This window comes from Ptychodera flava, chromosome 8 (genome assembly GCF_041260155.1).
Source record: "Ptychodera flava strain L36383 chromosome 8, AS_Pfla_20210202, whole genome shotgun sequence".
Taxonomy (NCBI): domain Eukaryota; kingdom Metazoa; phylum Hemichordata; class Enteropneusta; family Ptychoderidae; genus Ptychodera; species Ptychodera flava.
This window is the reverse complement of record NC_091935.1, coordinates 1371492-1395986: the sequence shown is the minus strand read 5'-3', so window position 1 is coordinate 1395986 and position 24495 is coordinate 1371492. Positions and strand designations below refer to the sequence as shown.

Here is a 24495-nt window from a genome sequence, read left to right as displayed (position 1 = left end):
TTCGGATCACTGTCAAATTTCTACTCTTCTCAAACTAACGAATTTTAATCCAAGCAGTGTTAAAGATACTGTGAATCTATTGCAAATGCCCCCAAAATGGAAATCGGATAAGTTATCTGTTTTCAATTACACGGATAGATTAGCATCAGATGAGCTACAAAAAGATTTTGCAGAATTTTTGAATACTAATATTGGTAATAACAAATCTGACATTAACTCAGCCACTAAGCATTTTAATGACATCTTAGATAAAGCCTGCAGGGGAATTTTCAATAGACAAAAGCAGAGAAAGAAAAATTTAAAGAGAAAGAAATCAAAATGGTTTGACAAAAACTGTGATGCAGCAAAAAGGGACCTAATAGCAACAGCTAAACTATTAAATAAAGCTCCATATGACAGTCAGTTAATAAGTATCTATTACACAAAGAAAAAGAAGTTTAAAAACGTGTTAAAAATAAGAAATTGCAATTCTGGCAAAACAACTTAGACAAACTAAACAGTCTACATGCTAACAATTCTCAAGATATGTGGAAATTGATCAAGTACTTAAAAGATAATGATAAAGATAATACTGGAGATTGTGTCTCAGCAGCAACATGGATGGAATTTTACAAAATTCTTGCTCAATTGAAAATGACAGGTATAATGATTTTCAACAGCAAATTATTGATAGTTTAACATCTGAAGAACTAAGAATCAGGCTAATCAGCAGCTGGATAAGACAATAACAACTAAAGAAGTGTTAACAGCAATTAGAAATTTAAAAAGTAAAAAAGCAGCAGGGTTCTCTCTGTGGCCTCTCCGCTAGGCGACTGATGCCGTATGTTGTGGGTTCGAACCCAATTGAAAACTAGCCGTATTTTCTACCCTGGGTTGGTAGGTCTGCTGGTGGACAGAATTGTCCCCGAGGTTATTGTTCGCCCAGTTAAAGCGATGTATTCGTTGCTTCGCTTCGATAAAGTTTGTATGTGCGATGTGTGATAGTGAGCATGCGTGCGTGAGTGCTTCACGAACTCTACAACGTGTGGAGCGGTCTCAGTCAGAAAAATGTAACAACTTAGCGGACTATTGAACCACTCTTTTTGGGGAGTGGAAATTTAGCCAAGCAGTTCTCGCTGTGGCCTCTCCGCTAGGCGACTGATGCGGTATATTGTGGGTTCCAACCCGATTGAAAACTAGCCGTATTTTCTACCCTGGGTTGGTAGGTCTGCTGGTGGACAGAATTGTACTCGATGTATTCGTTGCTTCGCTTAGATAAAGTTTGTATGTGCGATGTGTGGTAGTGAGCATGCGTGCGTGAGTGCTTTACAAACTCTACAACGTGTGGAGCGGTCTCAGTCAGAAAAATGTAACAACTTACCCGGCTATTGAACCACTCTTTTTTGAGAGTGGGGATTTAGCCGAGAGGTTCTGTCTGTTGCCTCTCTGCTAGGCGACTGATGCCGTATGTTGTGGGTTCAAACCCGATTGAAAACTAGCCGTATATTATAAGGATTTTTGTTTAAGGGCATATTTTGAGCATTGCTAGTGCTCGTTATGTTAACAGTAAATGTCGTACTAATCTGTCAATTCTGAGGATTGATGACTACATCAATTGCATAGAAAAAACTAAGTATGTCACGAAATTTCATCTACTCATGGGATTCTGGCAAGTCCCCATGATGGATCGTGCTCACGAAATATCAGCCTTTGTTACACTTGAAGGATTTTTCTTGTACAAGGTAATGCCATTTAGAATGAACAATACACCTGCAAGATTTCAACGCATGATCAATGACATGCTATCCGGATTAGGAGAATATGAAGCCTACGTTGATGATGTTTTCTTGTACAGCGACACATGGGTAGAAGACATCCAGCTCATGCAGATGTTCTTCGAGAGACTGAGCAAATCACTTTAGACTGTCAACCCCGCCAAATCTTAATTTCCCTGGGCAAAGGTGACTTACCTTGAGCATACTGTAGGGCAGGGTAAGGTAAATTCTGTCGATGCCAGAATCTGTGCTGTTTCAAGCTTTCCCATCGCAAATTGCACGAGACAAATGATGCACTTTCTCGCTGGTTGTTACAGGAAATTTTGTCCAACTTTCTCCATCATTACTTAGCCTTTGACTCATTTGCTTACAAAGAAAGTAAAGTTTGTTTGGTCAGAACAGTGCCAACAGGCATTTGATACTTGTAAAGCCATACTTCAAAGTGCTCCAGTTTTTTCTGCACCAGATTCCAGTTTGCCGTTTAAATTAGCTGTAGAGTCTAGTGATGTTGCTGCCTGTGCTTCTTTATTGCAAAGAGGATAGTAATGGGATAGATCTTCAAATTGCCAATAGTGGTTTATATTGATCACAACCCTGCAGAAATTAAGTGGCAAAAATCAGAGATTGTTAAGATGCAGTTAATGTTACAGGAGTTTAACCTTTACAGTCGACATATGAAGGGCAGAGAAAATTTAATTGCAGACTGTCTCTTTCGTTTTTAGAGTTGATCATTGTTAACACTTTTAATACTAGTATCACATGTGTGAAAAGAAACTTTGAAAAAATTAATTCCTTTCAGTAACGTGAAGATAGGATGTGTTAGGTAGGTCGTTCTCCTCACTGACTTTAGTCTTAGTCTAGAACATTCTGAAGGTCATTTTTACTACAAGTTAAGATATTTTTAAAATAGTAAGTTGCATATCAATATTAATTCTACAGGGATCTAGCATTTCCTGCAAAACGTTTTTTTATCAACATGTGGCAGTACAGATATTTAGTTAGACCGGGATTTTTCACATCAGTGTTTACTTCAGGACCTTGGGATTTTTCAAGACCTTCACACTCACGATGGATAGGCTGAGTGAACTCTGCATGGTTAAGACCTACATCATGCCTATGACCAGAGGAGAACTCGCTCATCAATTCTGTCTGAACTGAACTCCGTTGGGACTGTAATTCAGGAGTTTTGTACCGTCCAGGCTAAGATAATTGCCTTAACTTGTGTGTTATTTACATTACCCCTAGAATTAGTAATTAGTTTTTTATAAATATATTTTAAAGAAAATCGCTGCATTTGCCATCGTTTCCTGTCGAAACAATAATGTACAGGATGTAGTGCCATAAGGTGCCTCGTCCACTAAATATGAAGGGTATAGCACTTTTAGTTACTGATTTATAAGCATATATATATATATATATATATATATATATATATATATATATATATATATATATATATATATATATATATATATATATATATATCAGAGTCACAAATCATTTTAGTCAGGTAACATTTTGCCACAAAACCTTGCTTCCATAATTTTACCTGTCCACTAACATCAGGATATTTGCTTTCCTTAAATTAGATAAGCTTAGGTACAGGATGAGGTGAGAGTTAAAGGTCGGGGCAACCCTGACAGTTAGATGAGGATTTTTATCTTCCCTTTGACATTGGCCAATAAACACCAGCCCTCCAGCACCGTTAATTACATAGGCCAGAATAAGATATGGCCATAGCTTAGTTGCAAGGGTATATGGCAGGCCGAAGGTCATAGAATATTTTGAATAAAAATACTTCAAAATATTCTTCTCAAAATTTACACCACCTACGATCTTGACATTCGACATGTGGCAACCTGGTCATATGGTCTAAAAGATTCTGTACACAATTTTGATCCGTCAATATTTATGTATATGTCGTGAATTTTAATGTTTTAATCCACTATGGGCAGGCGGTCATGCGACCCCCTCAAAGGTTGTAAGGTCATTCAAGGCCATCCAAAAACTTTACAAAAATATATTTACTCCCATACTTACCCCAATCCAACGGAAACGAGACCTTTATCCTCTATAGTTGCAGAGATACATAGATTTTGCATTTTGATTGTGATCACTAGTTCAGTCAAAAAAGGTGATGTTTCACTTTCAGCTTCAAATCAACAAATCTCTTTTTCACATCTCATATCGTTTGAATAGGCCAATGGCGCAGAAGTTCAAATGGAACGACGTCATCTGTACAAGAAAGTCAGCCTACATTTGTGAATATCACGTCACAGGTAAGGCAAAGGCACTCGCTTTATATTTCTTATGTCAACCACTTTGCATAACTCATAAACAGTTAGACAGCGGTGATACTGAGGTATGTAAACAGTTTGTGAGAGAAACAGAGACGTTATATTCGTAATGTAGCGTATGTATGTTTTTCCCCGATCCTTGACACCTAATTCCGAAATAATCGCAAAAATGAGAACCTTTTGCATCAACATATGTTTTGAGGTTAATTCCAACTTGAAGACAGATAAATGTGTCTGTTGTAATCAAAATTTAAGCGATTAGAAGAAAAGATATTCTATTGTACAAATTCGTTTACTTTCTTTTACATCACGAATTTACAGAAATAGAAGCAGAGGCCACGGAAAATATACCAGTTGTGACAGCAAAGCCAACAAGAACGATTTCTGCAAGAGAATCGATCATAACTACTGCTGTCAAGAACAACACAAATGTAGATCTGACTACGCCAGCCAACGTAGTCGACTCAGTCAAAGGTAAGCCTGGACAAATTGATACTTCGTATCTTGCCAAAGCCTGATCCGGAAAACAGCGCTATCAGAAGTGCAGGTACGGTACCTTCAAAGGCAATGTGTGTGTAGATTCACTTGGGTTTTGACTTCCGAGTAACTTCAAGATCGCCTTACGTTGCGTGTCCTGCTTAGTTGTCGAAGGGAAATCAGGTTTCAACCAATATATGTTCATACATATGGAAGATTAGTGTCGTGTGTCCCGATTCGTATCATTGTAATTATAATCTTAGTTCTTCTACTCAGTGAAATTCAGTCTACATTTGTAAGAGACCAAAGGACAACCGCCAATCGGGTACCCATATGCAATATTTCTGTCACAAAAAATTTCCACATTCTTTCATCAGGTTATACAAAAACAATCTACTTTTGCCCGAACTTTGAACTTACTGGGCACGTCAAACAATTAGTTTTGGTGAACGCAAGATAAAACAAATGAGTAAAAATACAAATAACATCAAGTGACATAGACAAAGCTGATTCCTTTGCATGCAGCAAGACCTGACGATTATCGATCTGGAAAAGACGAAGAAATGTGTATACAACATTGTAAACCATATTGTGAAAACAACGGCGCTGTATATCAAAACACTTACAATTATCAAATGTCACGAACACCATCTCTTTAGGTCAGAACTTCAACACTGTATTCGGAATTGACCACATATTAACAAGCGTATTCACCTCTCCAACTCTTTCTCTCTCCTGCTGTACAACTTCCTTGCTTCCTAAACCGTGACTCTTTCGCGCTCTCTTATTTCATCGCACCGCACTTCCATCGTGCCTCTCTCTCTCTCTCTCTCTCTCTCTCTCTCTCTCTCTCTCTCCTCTCTCTCTCTCTCTCTCTCTCTCTCTCTCTCTCTCTCTCTCTCTCTCTCTCTCTCTCTCAGATATGGTCACAGCAGGATTGATTTTCTCAATATGCAACTTTCTTCTTCTTTTTGGACTGGTGATATTCCTGTGTCTTTGTCTTTACTTATGCAAGAAAACGTAAGTATGTTTGTGACGTTTATTTTTTTGGTTAGCACAACATCATATAACATAATTAGCCTAAGTCAGACTTAAAATCTTGATATGATCTTGTTGTAGTGAGGTTGATGATTTTTTAGTAGCTTTTTTACAATTTAAATATTGAGACTGGAAGTAGAGATCTTGGAAAGGGGTGTAATGTAGTTAATTACCTATGAAACACCAATCTTAATACATATTGACTTAAGGTAGCACAGTTGCCGTCAACTGGTCAATTTCCTAAATTTTACAAAATCATTACAAAACATGTTTCGAAGGCTTGTTTACTGATTTTTCATAATTTTGACCCCGACGTACAGATTTCGAGGGGAAATTAGAGATGTTTGTAACCCCAATCGGCATATGCAGAAAATATGCCCTCCTACTGAATTATTATGTCCACTGCCCTCAAGTATCTTTGGTCTGCCCGCCCCCCCCGCTCCCCTAACAGTCCAAGCTCCTCACTGCCCCTAATCCCTACTGTCGGTTCCCCATTGCATACAAGATATACGTATTCCAATATGTACATTTCATTTACACAACTATTACTACCCTTTTCAGAATTAGAGCGCGAAGCCACTGCAGTGAACTGCAATAAAACTGCTCACACTAATTAGTTTCAGCTGTAGCCAGCTGGGAAAGTCGACAACATTGTATGTCCCATGCAGACAGTTTATCTGGGGAAGTTGAAATAAAAAAGATTTGTACATGGACCAGTGCATGGTAATGTTACATTGTATCTTAATCTTGAACACAGGGTGCCAATCGTAAACTCTCATTTACAACTCGAGCCTCAGACAGAGCGAGCTAGTTTTGCCTTTGTACAAGCAGACTTTTTGGTCTTTATCAAGTAGCCTTGTTCAACACCAAAGTGGCCACGGCTACAGCTGAAACTAATTAGTGTAAGCAGTTTTATTGCAGTTCACTGCAGTGGCTTCGCGCTCTAATTCTGAAAAGAGTTGTAATCTGTCAACTATTGTGCGTTCTGTCAGTGCACGGATGCAATATACATTCATTACTGTTCAGTGTAAAGACCGCTAGACTGTCCCTTGTCTCTATGCTTTCATCGAGCATACGCAGCAGCACGGCGTCCGAGAACCGAGTCCAAACATAAGGTGCAGTGCAATCTTTCGATGTGGCAATTCAGACCAATGCTAAACTGCGAGCAAAAAACTGATAGTTTTTAACTTTGGACATTGCTTCCCTCTTAGGCGCTTTATCAAGTTCTTTCCACAACTGCATTCTCGTCTCTACCTAATCCGGTATGCACTGCAAGAAGTCTCCCCTTTGTACAAACTGAAATTTCTTTCTAGTGTATAAACAACTTTTCCACCCGCCCCTTATTAGTTTTTTAATTGCCCGCTCGCTAAAAACACTACAACTTTTCAACAAACAGCTTCATCGGCAGCACTTGTTAGAAGCACTACGTTCATTTATTATGATTTATTATCTGAATGGACCACGAGATCCATACTTTACAAATGCGATACTAAAAAACAAGAAATTCGTGGTCACTCTTCTATAAAATTCAACTTGTAGTGGTCAATAGTCATATGACGGTTTTTATCACACATATTAACGGAATACAGATGCCTTGTGATGCACCAATTAAAAAAAGTAAATAAAAAAACTAAAGAAAATAACATTTTAGCGTTGCTATATACACGGATCATAAACAATATGACAAGACGGAAACTTGATATACTTTCTATTAAATCAAAGACTGACCACGGTCCCTTTAGTCAACTCAGAGACACTAGAGCGTCTAAATTATCAGATCAGATAAATATAGACAAGTATAATAGCATTGTTTGTGAAAATCTCTGATAGAATGATTCTTGGACCCCAGCAAGTAAGGGAGGCTTCAGTAATTATGTGGGGGGCGGCCAGAGGAAATTGAGGATGGTCCACCCTCTCCCTGATGCCCTTTTCTAAATTTTGACCCTCCCTGACCCTCCCTCCCTCCAAACTCAATACTTTAAATTGTGTGTATAACCCTGATAGAACTACTGACTTTGTTACATTACAAACAAAGATATCGAAGGGCCACTTTCTGTAAATTTTGTTCATACTTTTAGTTATGTCGTTCTGTGTAAAAATGCTGTTTATCCAACTACCTATAGCATGTTTGTGTACAAGGTATTCTGTATGTTTACAAAGCCAATACACTCGATTGACGACTGTCATTGTTGACATAATGAATTCTAGTTTGGAGTTGAATTCAATTTTCAACAACAACTATGCTGACTGAATGAACTTTTCATCATACATCATGGATTTAAATCAGACACTGCAGGTGATACACAGATCGAAAAAAATACTCTGAAACAGCTAAAAGTCACTGCCAATAGAGCTTTAAAACTGGTTGATAAGGCAATCATACCTTTTGGGCAATGCTCACAGGGTGTAACATTTTGGAAAAGACACAATTCAAAGGAACGTCGATTAATACTGATACCGTGCATTGTTTATTCTGTACACTCAGAAATTCACTCTCTGCGGTTATGTACATCTCTCTCTCTCTCTCTCTCTCTCTCTCTCTCTCTCTCTCTCTCTCTCTCTCTCTCTCTCCATACACAAACACACACACACACACCACACACACACACACACACACACACAAACACACACACACAATATATTATATATTTAAAAGCTTTGTAATGGGACATTGCAAATGGAACACGTTTTTGTAAATCGTGTAGGTGATGCTCACATAGAAATAATGTTAGACTGTCAGTAAAATAGTTTGAACGGCATAAGTCGGTGCTATGTAAGCCCTTTGTTTGCAGCTATTGATGCACCATTCACAGCTATTACAATTATGGATTTATCTATAATGTAGTTTATTGACAATGTGCGAATTGCAGTGACCATGATTTCAATAATTACATAACTCATTCAGACTTTGCATTCATCATACTAAATTTAGCAATGTTAATTGTGACCCTCCCCAGACTAAGTTTGTAAATGTAACTCTCCCCTAATTTCCTCCGGTCCATCCCGCTCATAATAACTGAAGGCTCCCTATGTCAATGATTAATAAAAGAATTTGCACTGATACTTTGACAACGGAAACAAACTTTCGTTGTAGAAAGAATAATGGGAGGAGTGGATAGATAATTGAACATTGTAATGTATTTAGAAGGCCATTGTTACACTTCACGTCTAGTTGCGATATTACGAGGTCGTATAATTCGTATAATGTAAGGTTAAAGTTTCCATCAACTAGAGATGGACATCGTCGATATTTTTCTTTTTTACTTCTTGTTTTGACCATTGTAGCATTTAGTTTTTCCTTCAAAAATAAACGCCTACTCTATGCTTTCCTCGCAGGCAAAGAGGCAGTGTTCTCCGCCAACCTTTTTCCCATGAACTTGACAAGAAGGAGAAGGGCGACGAATTTAACAACACAATATTTTGAAAATCTTCATTCGTTTAAAAATTCATGGCCACAGTGGAGGAAGATCACCAAGCTGCAGTGGATAACTTTCCGTCTGTTATTTTAACAGAAATTGAATGCCTTGCCGTTTTACTAGGCCTAGCGATCAATAATCGGAATTTACGAGTATGTACTTTTCTACAAAATTTTCTATGTCTCCAAGTGAGGTATTCATACCAACTTCGGCAAATTTGTATTACCTTTTCTGTTTTTCTTTAGGTCACTTGTGTTTAGCAATAAGTTCAACTTCTGAATTGAAAAAAAATTAATGGTTTGGAGTAAGTATGCACAACGAAGTTCATAAAATATGAAACGTTGATGTATGGAGAAATCATGAAATTTAAAATATCGCATTTATCGCAATATAATGCATTAGCAAAATTTAAAATAGTAGAGCAAAACTATGTTATAGAGAGCATGTAATCAATGCATATATAGAAAATGTTTAAATAGAAAAATCTATTGATTCAGATAAGACGGATACAAGTCTCGGATTTTTACAAACGCGATTATATTCATGGTCTGTACTGCTGTCAACAAACTTAGAGGAACTTTTCTGAGATGTCGGTACAGGCAGAAGATTTAACACAATGGCATGTAACATTTCAAAGGGTTTACAAGCTTTTGAAAATGTATGTTCCGAAATAAATGTGTACTGTGAGACAACATTATTATATCGGATGACCTTCAAGTGTCCTTCACAGGGCATTGCTCTAAATCCTGTGTTGGAAAGCAGAAATGATTTAATAAGTTTCACATTTTGGCATATGCACGCTTCACTTCCTACATCGTAAGAAAAGTATAAACATCCATTCGTTGAATGACATTGAAGAGATGTTTGTAAGTTGGCCAGAGATCACGCGATATCACGGATATGACACTAAAAAGCGATATTGTATTTGATATCAGCTTTATCGTATAAAATTATTTCCAGACATACTGCTACTTAGAACGCTAGCATTTGCCAAGTCAAGACGCGAAGGAGTGTCAAACTTGAGTGTCATCTTTCACTTCATTTGTAAATAGTCCTACCAGCAAAGTGCATTGAACTTGCGTCTCATTGTTTTAACAGCGACTGTGTGTTCGATTCATCTGATACAATCTACACCTTTCAGTCGATAATCATACCAATAGATACCAGAGTAATCACGAAAGGTAGTGTCATTAATTCACAGAAATAAATAAACATCAACCTGATTGCAGTGTCATCTATATGCAATAATTCAATGTCATATAATTTAATTTCAGTTTTGTAAAATGGTATAGATAAAAATCTGAAGTTTCATTCTCTTTCTCTTTACGTCGATTTTAATTTCTTTGCAATAATAGACTAAACGTTCGTTCACTTCATTTTGAGCTTCATTTTTTCTCTTCTTTGTCTGAATTCATTTTGTTTGCCGGGAAATCCAGATATAAGTGAAGGTAACACGATTACTAAGGTATAAAGAAAGCAAAAAGAGGATGAAAGGGTATGAACTGAGCGTGCGCCAGCAAGTGCTGTAGAAGGATATCCCAACTATTGTTACTAAATTTTGTGTGCATGAAGACACTTTTTGGTCAGTCCTGGTCTTACAAAAGTGCAGTAGATTGATGCTAACAGTAGTTCGGGATGATAATGTTTCCGATGTGTTGATCCACATACAATTTTAGCATTGTTGCCGAGCACCCGTCCCCCCCGGCTTCGATTGCCACAGTAGGGCCTGGACAAAGGTTGTACGTTACACTCTTACCGATACTAACATAAACTGATTAATGTACTTCAAAGTGACCTGTGCAAGGCAATGGTTCTACTCTGGAATGAAAAGGCCACTATGTTCGTTACTCAGTATGCCAAGAGATCACGTGATGGCGGTACAAACAATTCTCGTGTTTCTGTGCGCGTTTGTGCACATGGTTTCGTTATTGGCCCACATGGAGGGTGGAGTCCCCCAGAGTTGGTCTATATAGCCTGTGGGCGTGTGTTAGTCTGTGTGTGTGTGTGTGTGTGTGTGTGTGTGTGTGTTACACGTGCATTTGTGCATACGAAATATGACTTTTGAATTTCACTGAAAATGTTGAGCCACGTATACATGGTAGTATATGAGAATATTATGAATTTTTTTTCCAATAGAAAACTTGCAAGATTTGTGCTTTTGTAGACATTTGATAATTGATATGATATAAATGAACTTGATCAGAAAAAGTAGTTAAAAGTGCGTATCTGTAAAATAAATTTTATTTTGGAATTTCACCGAAAATGTTCATTAACTACACGTGGCAGTCTTTGAGAAAACTGTGGATAATTTGTTTTCAATACTAAGCTAGCTAAATCTGTATATGTAATGTGTTCGACATTGAATACAAGTGTACTTGATTAGAAATGGGTGTTAGAAAGTACAGATACGAGCACCAAATATGGTATTGGAATTTCACCTGATGATATGAATTCACTTTTCATGGTAGTCCATGGGTAAAACATTTTCCCTGACAAAACTTGCTGTATCTGTGCATTATATGTAAATTTTGTTAAAAATATTGAATTTTAGGGTGGACATCGATGAGTGAGACAAAACTCTGTTGTGGAACAGATTGATCCTTATCAATACTTTTGGGCACCATGGGCCAGAGGCCCCAAATAGTGCCCTTTGTAGCCACAGTGTCTGTCTTATGTCTGAGTGTGTGTCTGTTCGCCTGTCTGTAGACGATACTGTTTCAATCATATATCTTAACCATTTGTCTGAATGTCATGCAATTTAGTTAGCATCATCATGGGCATAACAATATAATAATAATCTTTATTTAAACTCGATAATTGATATAGGTATAGTCCTCTTTTCACAAGGGTTGAGCACACAAAGAAAACTTATTTGACCCATAACCAAATGAGGAGTAAAGTGCCTTGCTCAAGGGCACAACACCGTGCTGGAGTATCGAACTCACCATCCTCCGACAGTGAGTCCGCTACTCTGGACTTACCGGGTGTCAAACTCACCATCCTCCGGTAGTGAGACCGGTTTCATATTTGATTAGATTTGGGTAGATGTGAATTTATGCGTTAGACTATATCTCAAGCATTACTCCGCCAAATTTCACAAAACTATGCAGGTACTCAAACTATTCTATGGTCTAAATATGCTATCGATCAGTGAGCGTGGCTGACATATTTGAGGTTCATTTGCATATTGAATGAATTTTGTAATTGGGCTATATATCAATACTGAGTTTACTAATTTTGACTAGATCCAAGCTATATAGTGATCATACTAAAGTGCATTTATGATGCAAGTTTTATAAGCATGACGGTGTAATTATAGCCCATTCTTTATTAATGGGCATAATACTAATATTGTGGGTACGGATTTTGACTGTACCTCTGCTGTTACTTAATCATACTTTGCTCTGGATAAGTTGTAAATTTGATTTGCATAACATTCTAATGATCAACTTATTTGCATTTATAATGAATTTATAAAACTAGGCAATCTAACATTAACAATTGTACCCCTCTGACAGTACCATCACCATTTATTGATCTTACTTAGATTTTGGTATTTTGAAAGGTTTATGAGCACAAAAACTAACTTATTTGCATATTTATGAATCTATGTAATTAGGGTCAATATCAACCAAAAGTTAAGAGACAGTTATTAAAATGAGGTCAACCCAGGACATGGACTTTACAAGTTCTCTGGAGTAGAATAATTTCTGTACAGAAATACGGCAAATAATTATCTAATTGATGAGCGTTTTGTGGCTAAACGTTTATTAAAAGAACGAAATCTTGTTAGTTTTTTTTAAATAACGTGTACCAATGTGTGAAGGTATTTCATCGAAAGATTGACCTTTTCGGCGGCTGTATTTCATGATTAGACAAATAACATAATTGTTTGTAAACTTGGTCTCAAAGCAAGTCACCTGCATTTTATTTATTTAGAATTACCTGGAGATGACAGAAAGATTTATACCAGGACTGTCATTCTTGCGTTTCGGCGGCAGTGTGATGTCAGATGTCGCAGAGAGCCCTCTCGCGGCCGCATCCTTGGGTCTACACCCAAACATTTTACGACGCTTTCTCGTCTCTTTGAAATTAGAAATCTATGTGCCACGGGTAGAGTCTCCTTAATTTGTCCTGGGGCGTGTTACTCGGTGGAGTTCTAAAAAGTTTTCCCAAATACTTTCAACACTTCAAATTTAGTCATTCACCGACATCCAAATCGCTGATCATTGCTCCGCATTAAACAACAGCCTGAAATGCTGATTTTCTCATCATTCTATTTGTCAACGGATGCATTATAGAGCAAACGTGCACTGTGCAATTTGATGGTCGTAAACTCCCTTTCCTTGTGGATTTGAAACCCTTGCTTTGACGACTGCCAATTTGTCATCCCCTTGCAGAAACTGCAATTATCCATCCTGGTGTGTCACTTAATGTCAGAGGAAAGTCTTTCAAGAATCGGGATTTTCTGCTTTCATGTTTGATTATGTATGACGTGTATCTTAGCAGTTTTGCAATATGTAGAATAGTGGGAATGGAATGGAAGAACCCGAGGTCACTTGACCACTGCTATAAATATCCGCTGTTCACAAACTGGTCTACAGTTTCGCCTCAGACTTTCAGAATGATGTAGACTTGTGCTTTGGTTTATAACGCAAAACTTGGAATGGTCACGACCAATGAAACACATGCAGTAGTTGGTTCATCAAGAAAATAACTGACAGTATTGGCTGCCTGATTTTCGTCGAAAATTTATCTTTCTTACTCCTGCTAATTACCTGTACTCGCATTTTACTATAACGGTTCAATTTTTATGGACGATTGTCACAGCTGAACTTCTACATTCACAATTGTGTACATACAACTAATTGATGTTCGCACATTTCTCAAGTGGGTGATGATTTCATTCAATAAATGGTAACTTCCTTGATAGTAACACGTTCTACGGCCATCAAAGGCCAACCAGCGCATTCTGTGTAAACTGGGAATTACAAATGCAAAAGTAATACAATCAATATTTGTTGATCATGAAGACAGTTGGTGGCTGATTGCTGGCCGAGCACAACCAATTTGGAGTCGTCAAACTAATACATGTAATATGAATGATTTGAAGTATCACAATTGACGTCCAGCAATCTACACTCAGTACGTAATGTATCCGCCGACTAAGAGTAAATATAACTTGCGTCGCTTGTTGAGAAAATGCCTCTTTCCCCGTGCAGCATTTTTCTGATCATCTGGTTATATGCCAGTGCAAGATTATATTGAAAAACAATTATTTTTATATGTCTCTCAGCCGGACACTGGAGCTTCATAATAATTGTGACCTACTGTTTTATCATAAACATGTTTTGCTCACCCTCAAACATCATTGGCATGCACTTTCTGTTAACTCTCTTTCCTCTCCTAAGCCGTCGAGAAATCACAATTGTCCACATTTTGAAACAAATCTATTTCAGTTCTGAATTCTTCGTATGCCTTATACATTCAGTACAGTTTTCCCTCAGAGCTCGTATGCCAGAAAAATCCAAACATGACAGTTTCGCAGCGTTGCTTGCATAATAATGTAAACTGTCTTCACTGAATGTTTACTTTGTCAAATATACTGACACGTCTTCTGGATGTTCTCTTCCATTGTTTGTTATTTTTGCTCAAAGGCTGAACAATTCCTGAGATGTTGCCAAGATCCTTCGGAAAACTTTTATCATTTTGATCATCAAAATCAAAACAAACACAAATACAAAAACCCCGATTTCTTACTTTGTCGGGACATTGAACTGTTTTGTTTTTTTTGCGCCTCATGCTCTGCAGTGCTATATATCCAAGTGCGCGCTAGAATGTATATAAGTTTGAAAAAGTGCTCGTCTTGTAAACACCGCAAAGAGATGAAATTGTATGCTGCCATTTATTTAAGCAATAACCCCCGCCTACGGCGGATATGCATGAGATTTTGGTACAATTCGCGACATGTAGCACGTACGAGTCGATTGGCGAGTTCTATATGGAGCGAATTGTACCAAAATCAAACAGTTCTGACAACAGTTGATTTTTCGTCCTTTAAAAGTTCCATTTTCTCGAGGTCTTCCTTTTGGCAATTAGGCTGTGCTGTGTTTGAACCAAGTCCGCTGTTTCATTTAGGACATCTTTCTCTGTCAGCTCAGTAGTGCATTCGGCCATGGTTGATGTCTGGTGAAGCAGATGACAAAAAGTGACAGTGCAAGTATGGCAAAGTGCCAAAAGTGAGGTTAGGCAATTCTGAAACGAAGATGCAAAAGACTACACCTATGTTGACAAATCGTTATTATTAAATCAACTACTTATTTATTTATAACCCCCCCCCCTCACAATATACCCTTGCCAGCTAAATGCTCTCCCCTTAAGTGGACTTTACATTAAACATCAATGCTGGTTTAACGGTCCGTTTGGCAGTGCGTAAATAGTATTTTAGGGAGCCTTTATTAATTGCAGGTGGAGGTGGGCCGCGGGAATCGGGGAAGGTCACTTTTTAAAAAGCTGTCTAAGGGGAGGGTCACTTTTTATAAATCTCTCTTGGGGGGAGGGTCACTTTTAATAGAAACTGATTTTACAGCCTAACCTTCGATTATCCACGTGACATTTCCTGAATAGAAAATCACCGACGAAATACACCATTTCTTTTAAAGCTCCATAAGCTGTATCTTTTGGCTATTTTTTCAGGACTTTTGTTTTGTGGTTTCCTACACTTTCTGCATTGAATTCCTAAACTGTAATTTAATGCCAATTATTTAGCATATCAACACAACCTATATGAGTATAATCTACATTGTTATTGTTAAAAATTGTATTCAAGTCCGAACTAGAATTCATTTGTAAACTATAAACAATGATCACTACACACATACAAGCAGTGTTGACAAAAAGAATACTCAAAATTTCAGCATGACAAACGGATTAGGGTCAGACACGGTAGTTGATATACAGAAGTGGAATACTGGAAAACTTGCCACAAGTTACAGCTTATGTCCCTTTAAATACATACACATTATCCACAAGCTTCACAAGCAAGGCATCGTACATTAAACACCTTGAACAGTAAAGACTGACAGGAAAAGTGTATGTGTATTATCAATCGTCTATAAATGCACAGATATTGTTAGTTTTATACCTTGGTTTAAAATTGGAAAACGTTGTTCTTAGTTCTCTCATAGACTACCATGTGTAATGAATCAACATTTCGGTAAAGTTCAAAAATAAAATTTCTTGCACACAGGGGGACTTGTAACCACCCTATCTAGTCTAATAAATACATTAATATCAATAATCAAGTGTCTATAAATACACAAATTTAGCGAGTTTTGTATTGGGAGAAAATAATTCATGGTTTCCTCATCGACTACGATGTATAGTGAACCATAGACCCTCGAGGGTCTATGAGTGAACCAACATTTTTGGTGAAATTACAAAATGCAGATTTCTTGTACACACATTGACTTGTAACCACCCTAGTCTAATCAAGTACACTTATATGAATTATCATACGTCTATAATTGCACAGATATTGATAGTTTTATTTTGTGAAGAAATTGTTCATAGACTACACTGTATAGTGAACAAACATTTTCGATGAAATCCAAAAAGCCAATTTCTTGTACATACATGCACATTTCACTTCCCACTTTAAGCAAAGTACATTTGCATATATTATCAATCATTATAAATATACAGATATAGCTTCTTTTTTTGAGGGGGGCAATTATCATTAGTATGCGTGATATTTTTTGGTGAAGCACTATATCAGCCACATCTTGCCTTCTTATACCAGTAGTTGCGCAAAATAAGGTGACCCTCCCGCAAATTCATGAAATATCATGACCCTCAGAAAAAGTTTCTCGTTGGCGGGAATATTTCAAAGCTGATTGTGGTCAAGATGGACTGCATATAGAGGCCATAATTCATTGATCATTTGAAAGAATAAATTTTTCTTTATGTGAGATACCTCTGGCTCTGCAATCGGTCCGCTAAATTGCTGGTTGGCCAATACTGTAAAAGTTTCAAAGGTCGCTCACAAGACGAGCATTAACAATACATCTCCCTTTCTGCTTCAAATTCCCATGAGCTGCAACTCTGTGAAATTTATCCAATCTCAAGGTACCTCCAACTCCCTCAACATCTGCATTGCAATCTACAATTTGAACAATATAATCATTAACTAAACTTCAACAACATTTGCTTGTGGTAGAATAGGCAAAAAATTGAACAGATTTTGTGTTCATTTTAAATTTCCAACCATTTTCAAAATCTTGCCACATTATGTGAAAAACGGAGAATATTTTGTCAGAGTGGAGCGAATCCCTTGCCCGTCCTTTCAGTCGGTTTCACCACGTTGTATTTGTAAATATTCAAATGTGTACGTGTACCATTTACGGTTTTTATCATGTAGTTGCATGGAGGCGGCCATATTTGGGCGCGGCACCCGTTTATTAATTGTCTCACTGAAACATCACCGTGCAGTCCCACTCAGTGGATAATTGTACTTGAGTAAATATGTCTGAGTAAGAATATTTCTATGAACTAATTTTAATTTGAACAGAAATTCATAAAAATAATGTCAAAAGTTGCAGCTCATGTGCCTTTAATGTAATTTTATAGGAGTCGTACTTACATTTCACCACACCGGTAATTTGGTGTTTACTGTAGTATAAGTGGCCCTGAGGCGGTCTGCTCTGATCTCTGAAGAGAGCTCTCTAAGATCCTCTCTGAAATCTGAACTTAGAAGACTCTGAGGCTCTCACATGTCAACTCTATCCGTACTTCGGACGTGTAAAAATGCTGTCACAAATCATTGTGTTTAAAGAGCATGGAGGAGGACCTCAAAATCTATGACTTTAAGATTGATGTAACTTTTGTAATAAAAATCAGCTGCATGCGACAATTAGCAAAATAGTCTTGTACCGTATAACAGATTTGAGTATTTTTTCAAAGTCGGTAGCCACTGATAAATAGCTAGATGATTTATCTGATATGATTCTCGTGGTGGCGAACGGCTTGCTGAGAACGAGAAGGCACGCAACGATGTATCCGAGCCATGGAGATTCAAAGGAACGCTGCGCTAGCCAAGCGGAAATTCCATTTTTTACTTCCGACAGAAAAGTTCTTTTACGAAACTCATCGTGATCACCACCCATTCATACGTAAAACATCAGAGATCACAAACAACAATTACTTATAATAATTGCGGTGCCTGTGCTAAAATGTCCCCAACTCTAAATATTTCAGCCCTTCCTGACCATGATAACCAAGCTAGCAAAATAACACACCATGGCATCTTTCCAAATGAGAATGAACATACGCAATTCTCTTCATCTTTCAAGATTACACAAAACCTAAGACCGCAAATTTAACATTCTCTACACTTTCAGGTCATGTGTCCCCGTGAGTATTTTCTTAAAAGAAGCAAGTTCTGTTCTTTGATTCCGCTCCTCTAAAAAAGAACAGGGGTCGGAAAGATCAGATTCAAACTCCGCGGACTGTGTCAAATCGAATTGCATCAATTTGATTTATCATCTGTAAAGCATATAACAATGGAAGTTTCGTGGGAAATGTTTTTCTGTCTTTCATCGAAGGCAGCAAAAACACGGTGGGAGTTAATTTGTTTTCAATTTTCTCGGCGTTCTGATGTCAGAAATATGATTGATATGACAAGTGTTTATATTTTCAGTTTTTTAAAAATCCAGGACATCCTTATCACGTAACTAGTCAGATCGAATATCATAATTTTAGAGATTTGAGGGTAGGTATGTACTGAGAGCTGATAGAGTCAAATAGATTTTCAATCCTTGAATTCAAGAGTGTTTCCTTGTCGTCACGGATATTGCAATCCTCCACGTCAGTCAGTGAATGTTCCTACTCCGGGTCCGGAAATTTTCAATGTTCTCACGCGAACCACAGAAGGATTTTCTTTCAGCTCGCTTTGCTGAATTTGTGTACTCGTTCAGATGATTTGCAAGCTATTGATCAAGAGTTACGTGGAATCACGCGCCCGTTATTCGTCATGTATGTATCAAGTTAATTCAAAGAGATATGGCAACTTGCCAATGAAAGACGCTGATGGGTTCGTAGACGAACCGTAACGACCTCTCACATTGAAACCAGTCATATTGTTTTTTTCAGAAGTCTGCCAAAATTCAGCAACAGTCACAAACAATTTATATTGACGGATCCTTTTACGTCAATTTACGATGTTTTGCCGATGGGTACGATTGTTTCAACTCACCCTGTGGTATCATGTTGTGAAATCTGACCATGATTCGTACTATTCATATTTTCAATCATTAATGAAAACAGTGAACGCACTCTTATCAGCCAATAAAATACATCCTGAAAAAACCTGTCAGATGTTCATAAGGGACAGGACTTCGTTGTTATTGGCGAGGGTGTGCTATTGATGAATTTTATAACTTATTATCCGGTCAAAATAGGCCTCGATTACTGGGCTTGATCTGTAAGCATTTTGTCATATAGTTATCATTGCCTTATGTTATCGAGGAATTTTTATTCGCAATGTATCATTTAGCGGTACACATACGCACGCATCTGTACACACGTGTAAATAAAGGAATAAATAAATACTTCCTGATATCGAAATTCCTCGTGATGCCAGATACAGTGTTGGTATTTATAGATTTAAGAGTCTAGTAACTTCCCCTGCCCAACCTGAACAAAGAACGAACCCTTTTCTTAGCAACAGAATAAGAGTTGCATCCTGTGATATATATCTTTCATTCTAATGCTGAACAGGACCCCGAGAGACATGCATACTACAGTCTTCTGCACCTTAGCTTGGCTGTTTGTGGCGGGTATTGCCAATGTGAAAGGTAAGCCCCATTTTCCACAGTATTCAAACCGAACAGCATCACCCACATAAGATCTGGCACAAAAAGATCACTGAATGTGTTTATGCCATTCCATAGTGCAGTCAAGGTATTTGGAAAAGATATCACGGGTAAAACAGTAACAGTCGTAATGTACAGTTTAGAGTTCAAAACCTTCAGGCTTTGAGATTGTAGTTTGATTCCTATTGTACTCTCATGATTATCTTTATTTTAGCTGCATTGTTTTTCCTCCAGTAGAGTATAAAGTGTTAACATTAGATTTGTACGAGAAACGTCATTTGTTTTGAGTGGAAACTTACGCAAAAGTAAGATAACAGACAGATCGAATGTGCGTTTACATAAAATTAATATCACTGCAATCCCTTCGAAATAAAGTAAGATTTCTTCTGTCGTTAGAATTGAAAAGAGTTTAAAATGAAAAGCACCAGGAGAATGCTCACGAATAGCTGCAAGATTTACGTTCTGTTTTGTTTATCCGAAAGCAAGTAGTGCACTTTAGGCTACAGGAAAGGGGCATGACCCATATGCCTTGATAAACTCAAGGATAGTGTCCTCTGGGTCAACGGAAGTTCGGCCACGATGGAAAAAGTCGATTCAGTTTTAAGGAGATCCTGTCAATACATGGTTAGCGTATTTCTGATATAGTTCGAGAAAAATGCGACTTGATGAGTACGCTTGTTTATGGACGATGTTCATAGGAATAGAATCTCATCTTATGAGTATGCTTCTGAATACCAGTCACGAACCCCCCCCCCTCCCCTTTGAAAGTAGAAAAACAGAGTGAGATTTTATGTTTCTCCACCCACCTACGTTTGGTCTCAACACGGTCCCTCCCCACACTGTGGTCTAAATTTATTCAGGTTTCAGATGAACCGCAGGGGGATTTTGCGGTCAAGTAACAGAGAAGGTAACATCTTGCTTTATCTTGCTAGATAAAAGGGGCACCTTGCCTTCAATTCTTGAAAATCATTATGGAATGATTCAAGTTATCTTGCGTCTGCAAGAAAACGAATAATAAACACAAGTAAATTGAAACATAATGCTTATTTTAGCTACACTGGGCCCTACGAGACCCGCAACAGCTCTTGGGACATTTATAAAACTGAAAGTTGCTTCAGTAAAACATGTTAGGCCAAGATTCTCATCCTAGACATACTGCAAAAATGATGCGGTGACGCGGGTTTTGTTTCAATCTCAATTTTTTTATTCTTCAACCAACAAGAACGCGCAAAAAACATGAAAACAGCATAGGAATGCACGCAGAGACAAGTGCACAGCAGTGTTGCTTTAGTATTTTTGTATACGCTGTACCAACATTTCTGCGGTTTGACTTTTAGCGCAGCAATGCACAGTTTTGACAGCGTAATATAACAGTGAAATATGTGTACAGTTCTGAATGGAATGTTAGTGTCAGTTATTTTGTTTACAAAAATCTGTTTTATACAGCACTGTGTTATACACTATCGTCGCGTATTATTTTTTGCGGTTTTTTCCATTTTATTTCCTCGTGAGCAGAAAGAAAAGATTGACGCGGCGGCTCTGAATTGACGAGAGCGAGGATGAGAAACAAACTTTTTATTTTTCTCGGCCTTGCGGGGGCAGTCGAAAAAGTTGTTCGTGCGAAAATCTGTTGGTACACGTTTCCTTAGCGGGTGGGGAATGGGTCCCGGCGGCAATATTCCATTCTACTGCTCAGTGGGCGTCTTGAAAAATGACCCAATTGGCGAACAGGGATTACGAGTCGGTTATCTTAGGGACTTCGCCGATTGGCGGGCGAGAATGATGGGCAAAGAGATGGAAGTGGAATTTTTAACAATTGCTTGTTAGGAGAGAGGTGTTGCGGGGACATTTTCTGGTGGGGAGACGAGAAACATCAGCGGATGTGAAACATTTGCCAATCGGTGCAAGGAGCAGCGATTAATTCCTCCTCAAAATTTTGGCTTAGTTAAAAAGTTATGATCTTCAAGGCAACTAAAGATTGCGACGAATTCAGTTGATAAAACGCAAAAAGTGTATTCTGTATGCACCATCACAATATTGAAAAGTATCATGATACGAAGGCGATTTTCAGCCAACGCCCTGTAAAATATATGATTACACGAATGAATATGTAAATGAAATACAATTCACCCGTACCTGTCACTACAAAGGACTCCTTCAGCCACGGTCCGTGATATAGGAACTATGCTTCAGCTAACACCGTAACAAAACACGCATTTTAATTAGTTGATCGTGATTTCTAGAAAGGAAAACTCCCCCAAGATTGACCTTCCCAAACCTTCTGATTATTATATTAACCTCTGTATGTCTATTATTAATCGCTGTTGTCGTGAGCTATGTCTATCCGGAAAGTTGAAGTTTCCTTGATTTTCAAAATAGGGGAATTTTTTTTTGCCAATTGAGTCACGTGAGAGTTTGTGAAAACCCGTCGGATGCCCTCAATGCTTTGTCACATTTATTGCGCGACAGTTTTTCAGTGTTTTTGTGAACGTTATGAATCGGATTTCTACTTGGAGAGCTTGAAGAGAACAAAGAATCTCGCGATTAGTTCGAAGAACATGCTAGTCAATATTCTATTTCTGATGTCGCTATACAGCAAACAGAATGAGACATTGCGGATTGTTTCCCCCTCGATATACATGCAGATAAAAAACGGAAACCAGACGTTGTTGCTACTCCTAGTGTATTTCATTACAATGACAGACAACTGAACGTAATCCTGTACCCATAGATGTCAACTGTCTCGCCCTTGAGAACAGTTTATGCTGATTAGAACTTCTGAACTAGCGGCAGTAGCATTCCTACTTTGTCTTCGTTTAGAGGTCTAGAGTCTAATAATGTGATTACAACACTTTTATTCGAAACTTGACTGGCACAAACCCCGCCGATGACTATTCATTTGGGGTTGTTACATTCAATATGTACGGGAAGGGTGAATAGCGCAAGTGATTGGCTAAGTAGTCAGGGTTGATAGTTTTCGCAAGAGAATGTTTTGAATCATCCTTTCTTGTAAAGCAAGCAATGTCGTGGCCAAGACGTGCTGTTTGATGTCATAAAATGGCAATTTTCCAAGTATGGCTGCTTCCATCTTAAGCACTGCGATGTCAACAAATGTCACCAAGACCATCACCGCAGAGACAAATGCAAGTTCCTAATTTATCAGAGGTCGAAGTTTGTGAAAAAGAGTGTCTGTCTGTCTGTCCGTCCGTTCGCCCGCCCGTCCGACCTTCCATGTGGTTTTCTGTCTGACTGCCTGTCTGTCTGTTTGTCTATCTGTACGTATGTCCATAGCATAAAGCAAAAAATCACAGTTTGTATCTTTTACTCAGAGTATCGATGCATGGTCGATCGAAGAGCTCCCCTTGTTGAATATTAGAATCCCTTGAGAATCTGCAATGAATCTGAAAACAGTTCAGTAATGCTAATTATATTACCATGCCCTGCCCTTCGCATTTTGATTGGTCGAGCTGAACCACGTGATTGACCACAAATACACAGGTAACGGTCTGTTTACATGCCCGTGAATATGAATAATAAGATTAACAACTCAAAGTATCGTAACTTTACAGCTGAAACGTAAATCATAATCAATCACAAAATAAAATGGAGCACTTGTAGGTCAAGTTGAGATACTTTTTTTCTGAAAACATCTCCGGATTTGCCAATTTTTACAGCGCGCGTGACAGTGCGTCGCGTATTGCTCAGTTTCTGGGGCCCAGTTGTCGTTCGCTCCTGAAATTTTCGGAAATTGTGACGGTTTTCTTGGGTTCGCTGATAATATAATGGAAATAACAGACTCTGCTCTGACCATTAACGTTTATTTATGGGCGCGGGCTAGAGGAAAGCCAAATTAACGGGCTCGGCAAGCCTCGCCCTTTAATTTTTGGCTTTCCTCTCGCCCTTGCCCACAAATAAACGTTAATGGTCAGCGCGTCGCCCGTTATTTCTATAGTATTACATAGTATTGCAACCATACATCGGTCTAGAAATTATTATAAATAAATGTCACACATTAATATGATATCAAAACAAAACCGATCATCAAAATGTTAAAAGTAAATGAAATCACTAGGTCCTGCAGCAAAAATATTTATAATGTAGGAAAGGACCATCATGAACCACAGATTAAATTAATGAGTGACATTACCAGGTGCCCGTAATGGGTAAGCGTACCCTGTTAGCATACTACACCCGTCAAGAATTGTCTAAAACTGACAAAATCAATAGTAAGGCCATTTCAAGAAAATTCTTTGTTTGCCGTCCTTGGATTTTTGAAAACTCTACCAGCAAGCCATGGTAAAAAACAAACACAGACAAAAAACACAAGTGTATTAATATAAGCTTAGATTTTATTTGGTTTCCTTTGAAAAAAAATATTTTTATTTGTAATGATGTTAACATTGTGCTTGTTTCCTTAATTTTCTCCGAAAACCTACCAGCACGCGGACGGCAAACAAACAGTTTTATTTAAAGCTCCTAATGCAGTGAAGGCGCTGAATCACTAGTACTGTGTCAGAGATGTGTCATTTTTCTGAATTAAATCTCCATAGAACTTCATAAATAATCTTGCAAGTTTAATTTTCGAGAAGCAATGGTGCCTCACCAGCTTTAATGTTAGAAGTGTGTCTTACTCTGAAGTCCT

The 24495-nt window shown here is 38.0% G+C and overlaps 2 protein-coding genes across 3 annotated transcripts in view; both read left to right on the top strand.

Annotated features, from left to right (window-relative positions):
* Window positions 1–10358, top strand: part of LOC139138150 (macrophage mannose receptor 1-like) — a 30779-nt gene extending 20421 nt beyond the window's left edge. Inside the window, exons 6-9 of one of the 2 annotated variants that reach the window (XM_070706379.1) lie at window positions 3954–4033; window positions 4373–4525; window positions 5449–5548; window positions 8903–10358. In XM_070706379.1, the coding sequence (XP_070562480.1) occupies window positions 3954–4033; window positions 4373–4525; window positions 5449–5548; window positions 8903–8990 (421 nt within the window). In that variant the 3' untranslated portion in view covers window positions 8991–10358. The remainder of the gene's footprint in view (window positions 1–3953; window positions 4034–4372; window positions 4526–5448; window positions 5549–8902) is intronic. The other variant, XM_070706380.1, reaches the window with a different exon arrangement.
* A 9253-nt stretch (window positions 10359–19611) lies between these two features.
* Window positions 19612–24495, top strand: part of LOC139138149 (C-type mannose receptor 2-like) — a 40417-nt gene continuing 35533 nt past the window's right edge. The window contains exon 1 of the mRNA XM_070706378.1: window positions 19612–19835. Coding sequence (XP_070562479.1) covers window positions 19748–19835 — 88 coding nt within the window. The 5' untranslated portion in view covers window positions 19612–19747. The remainder of the gene's footprint in view (window positions 19836–24495) is intronic.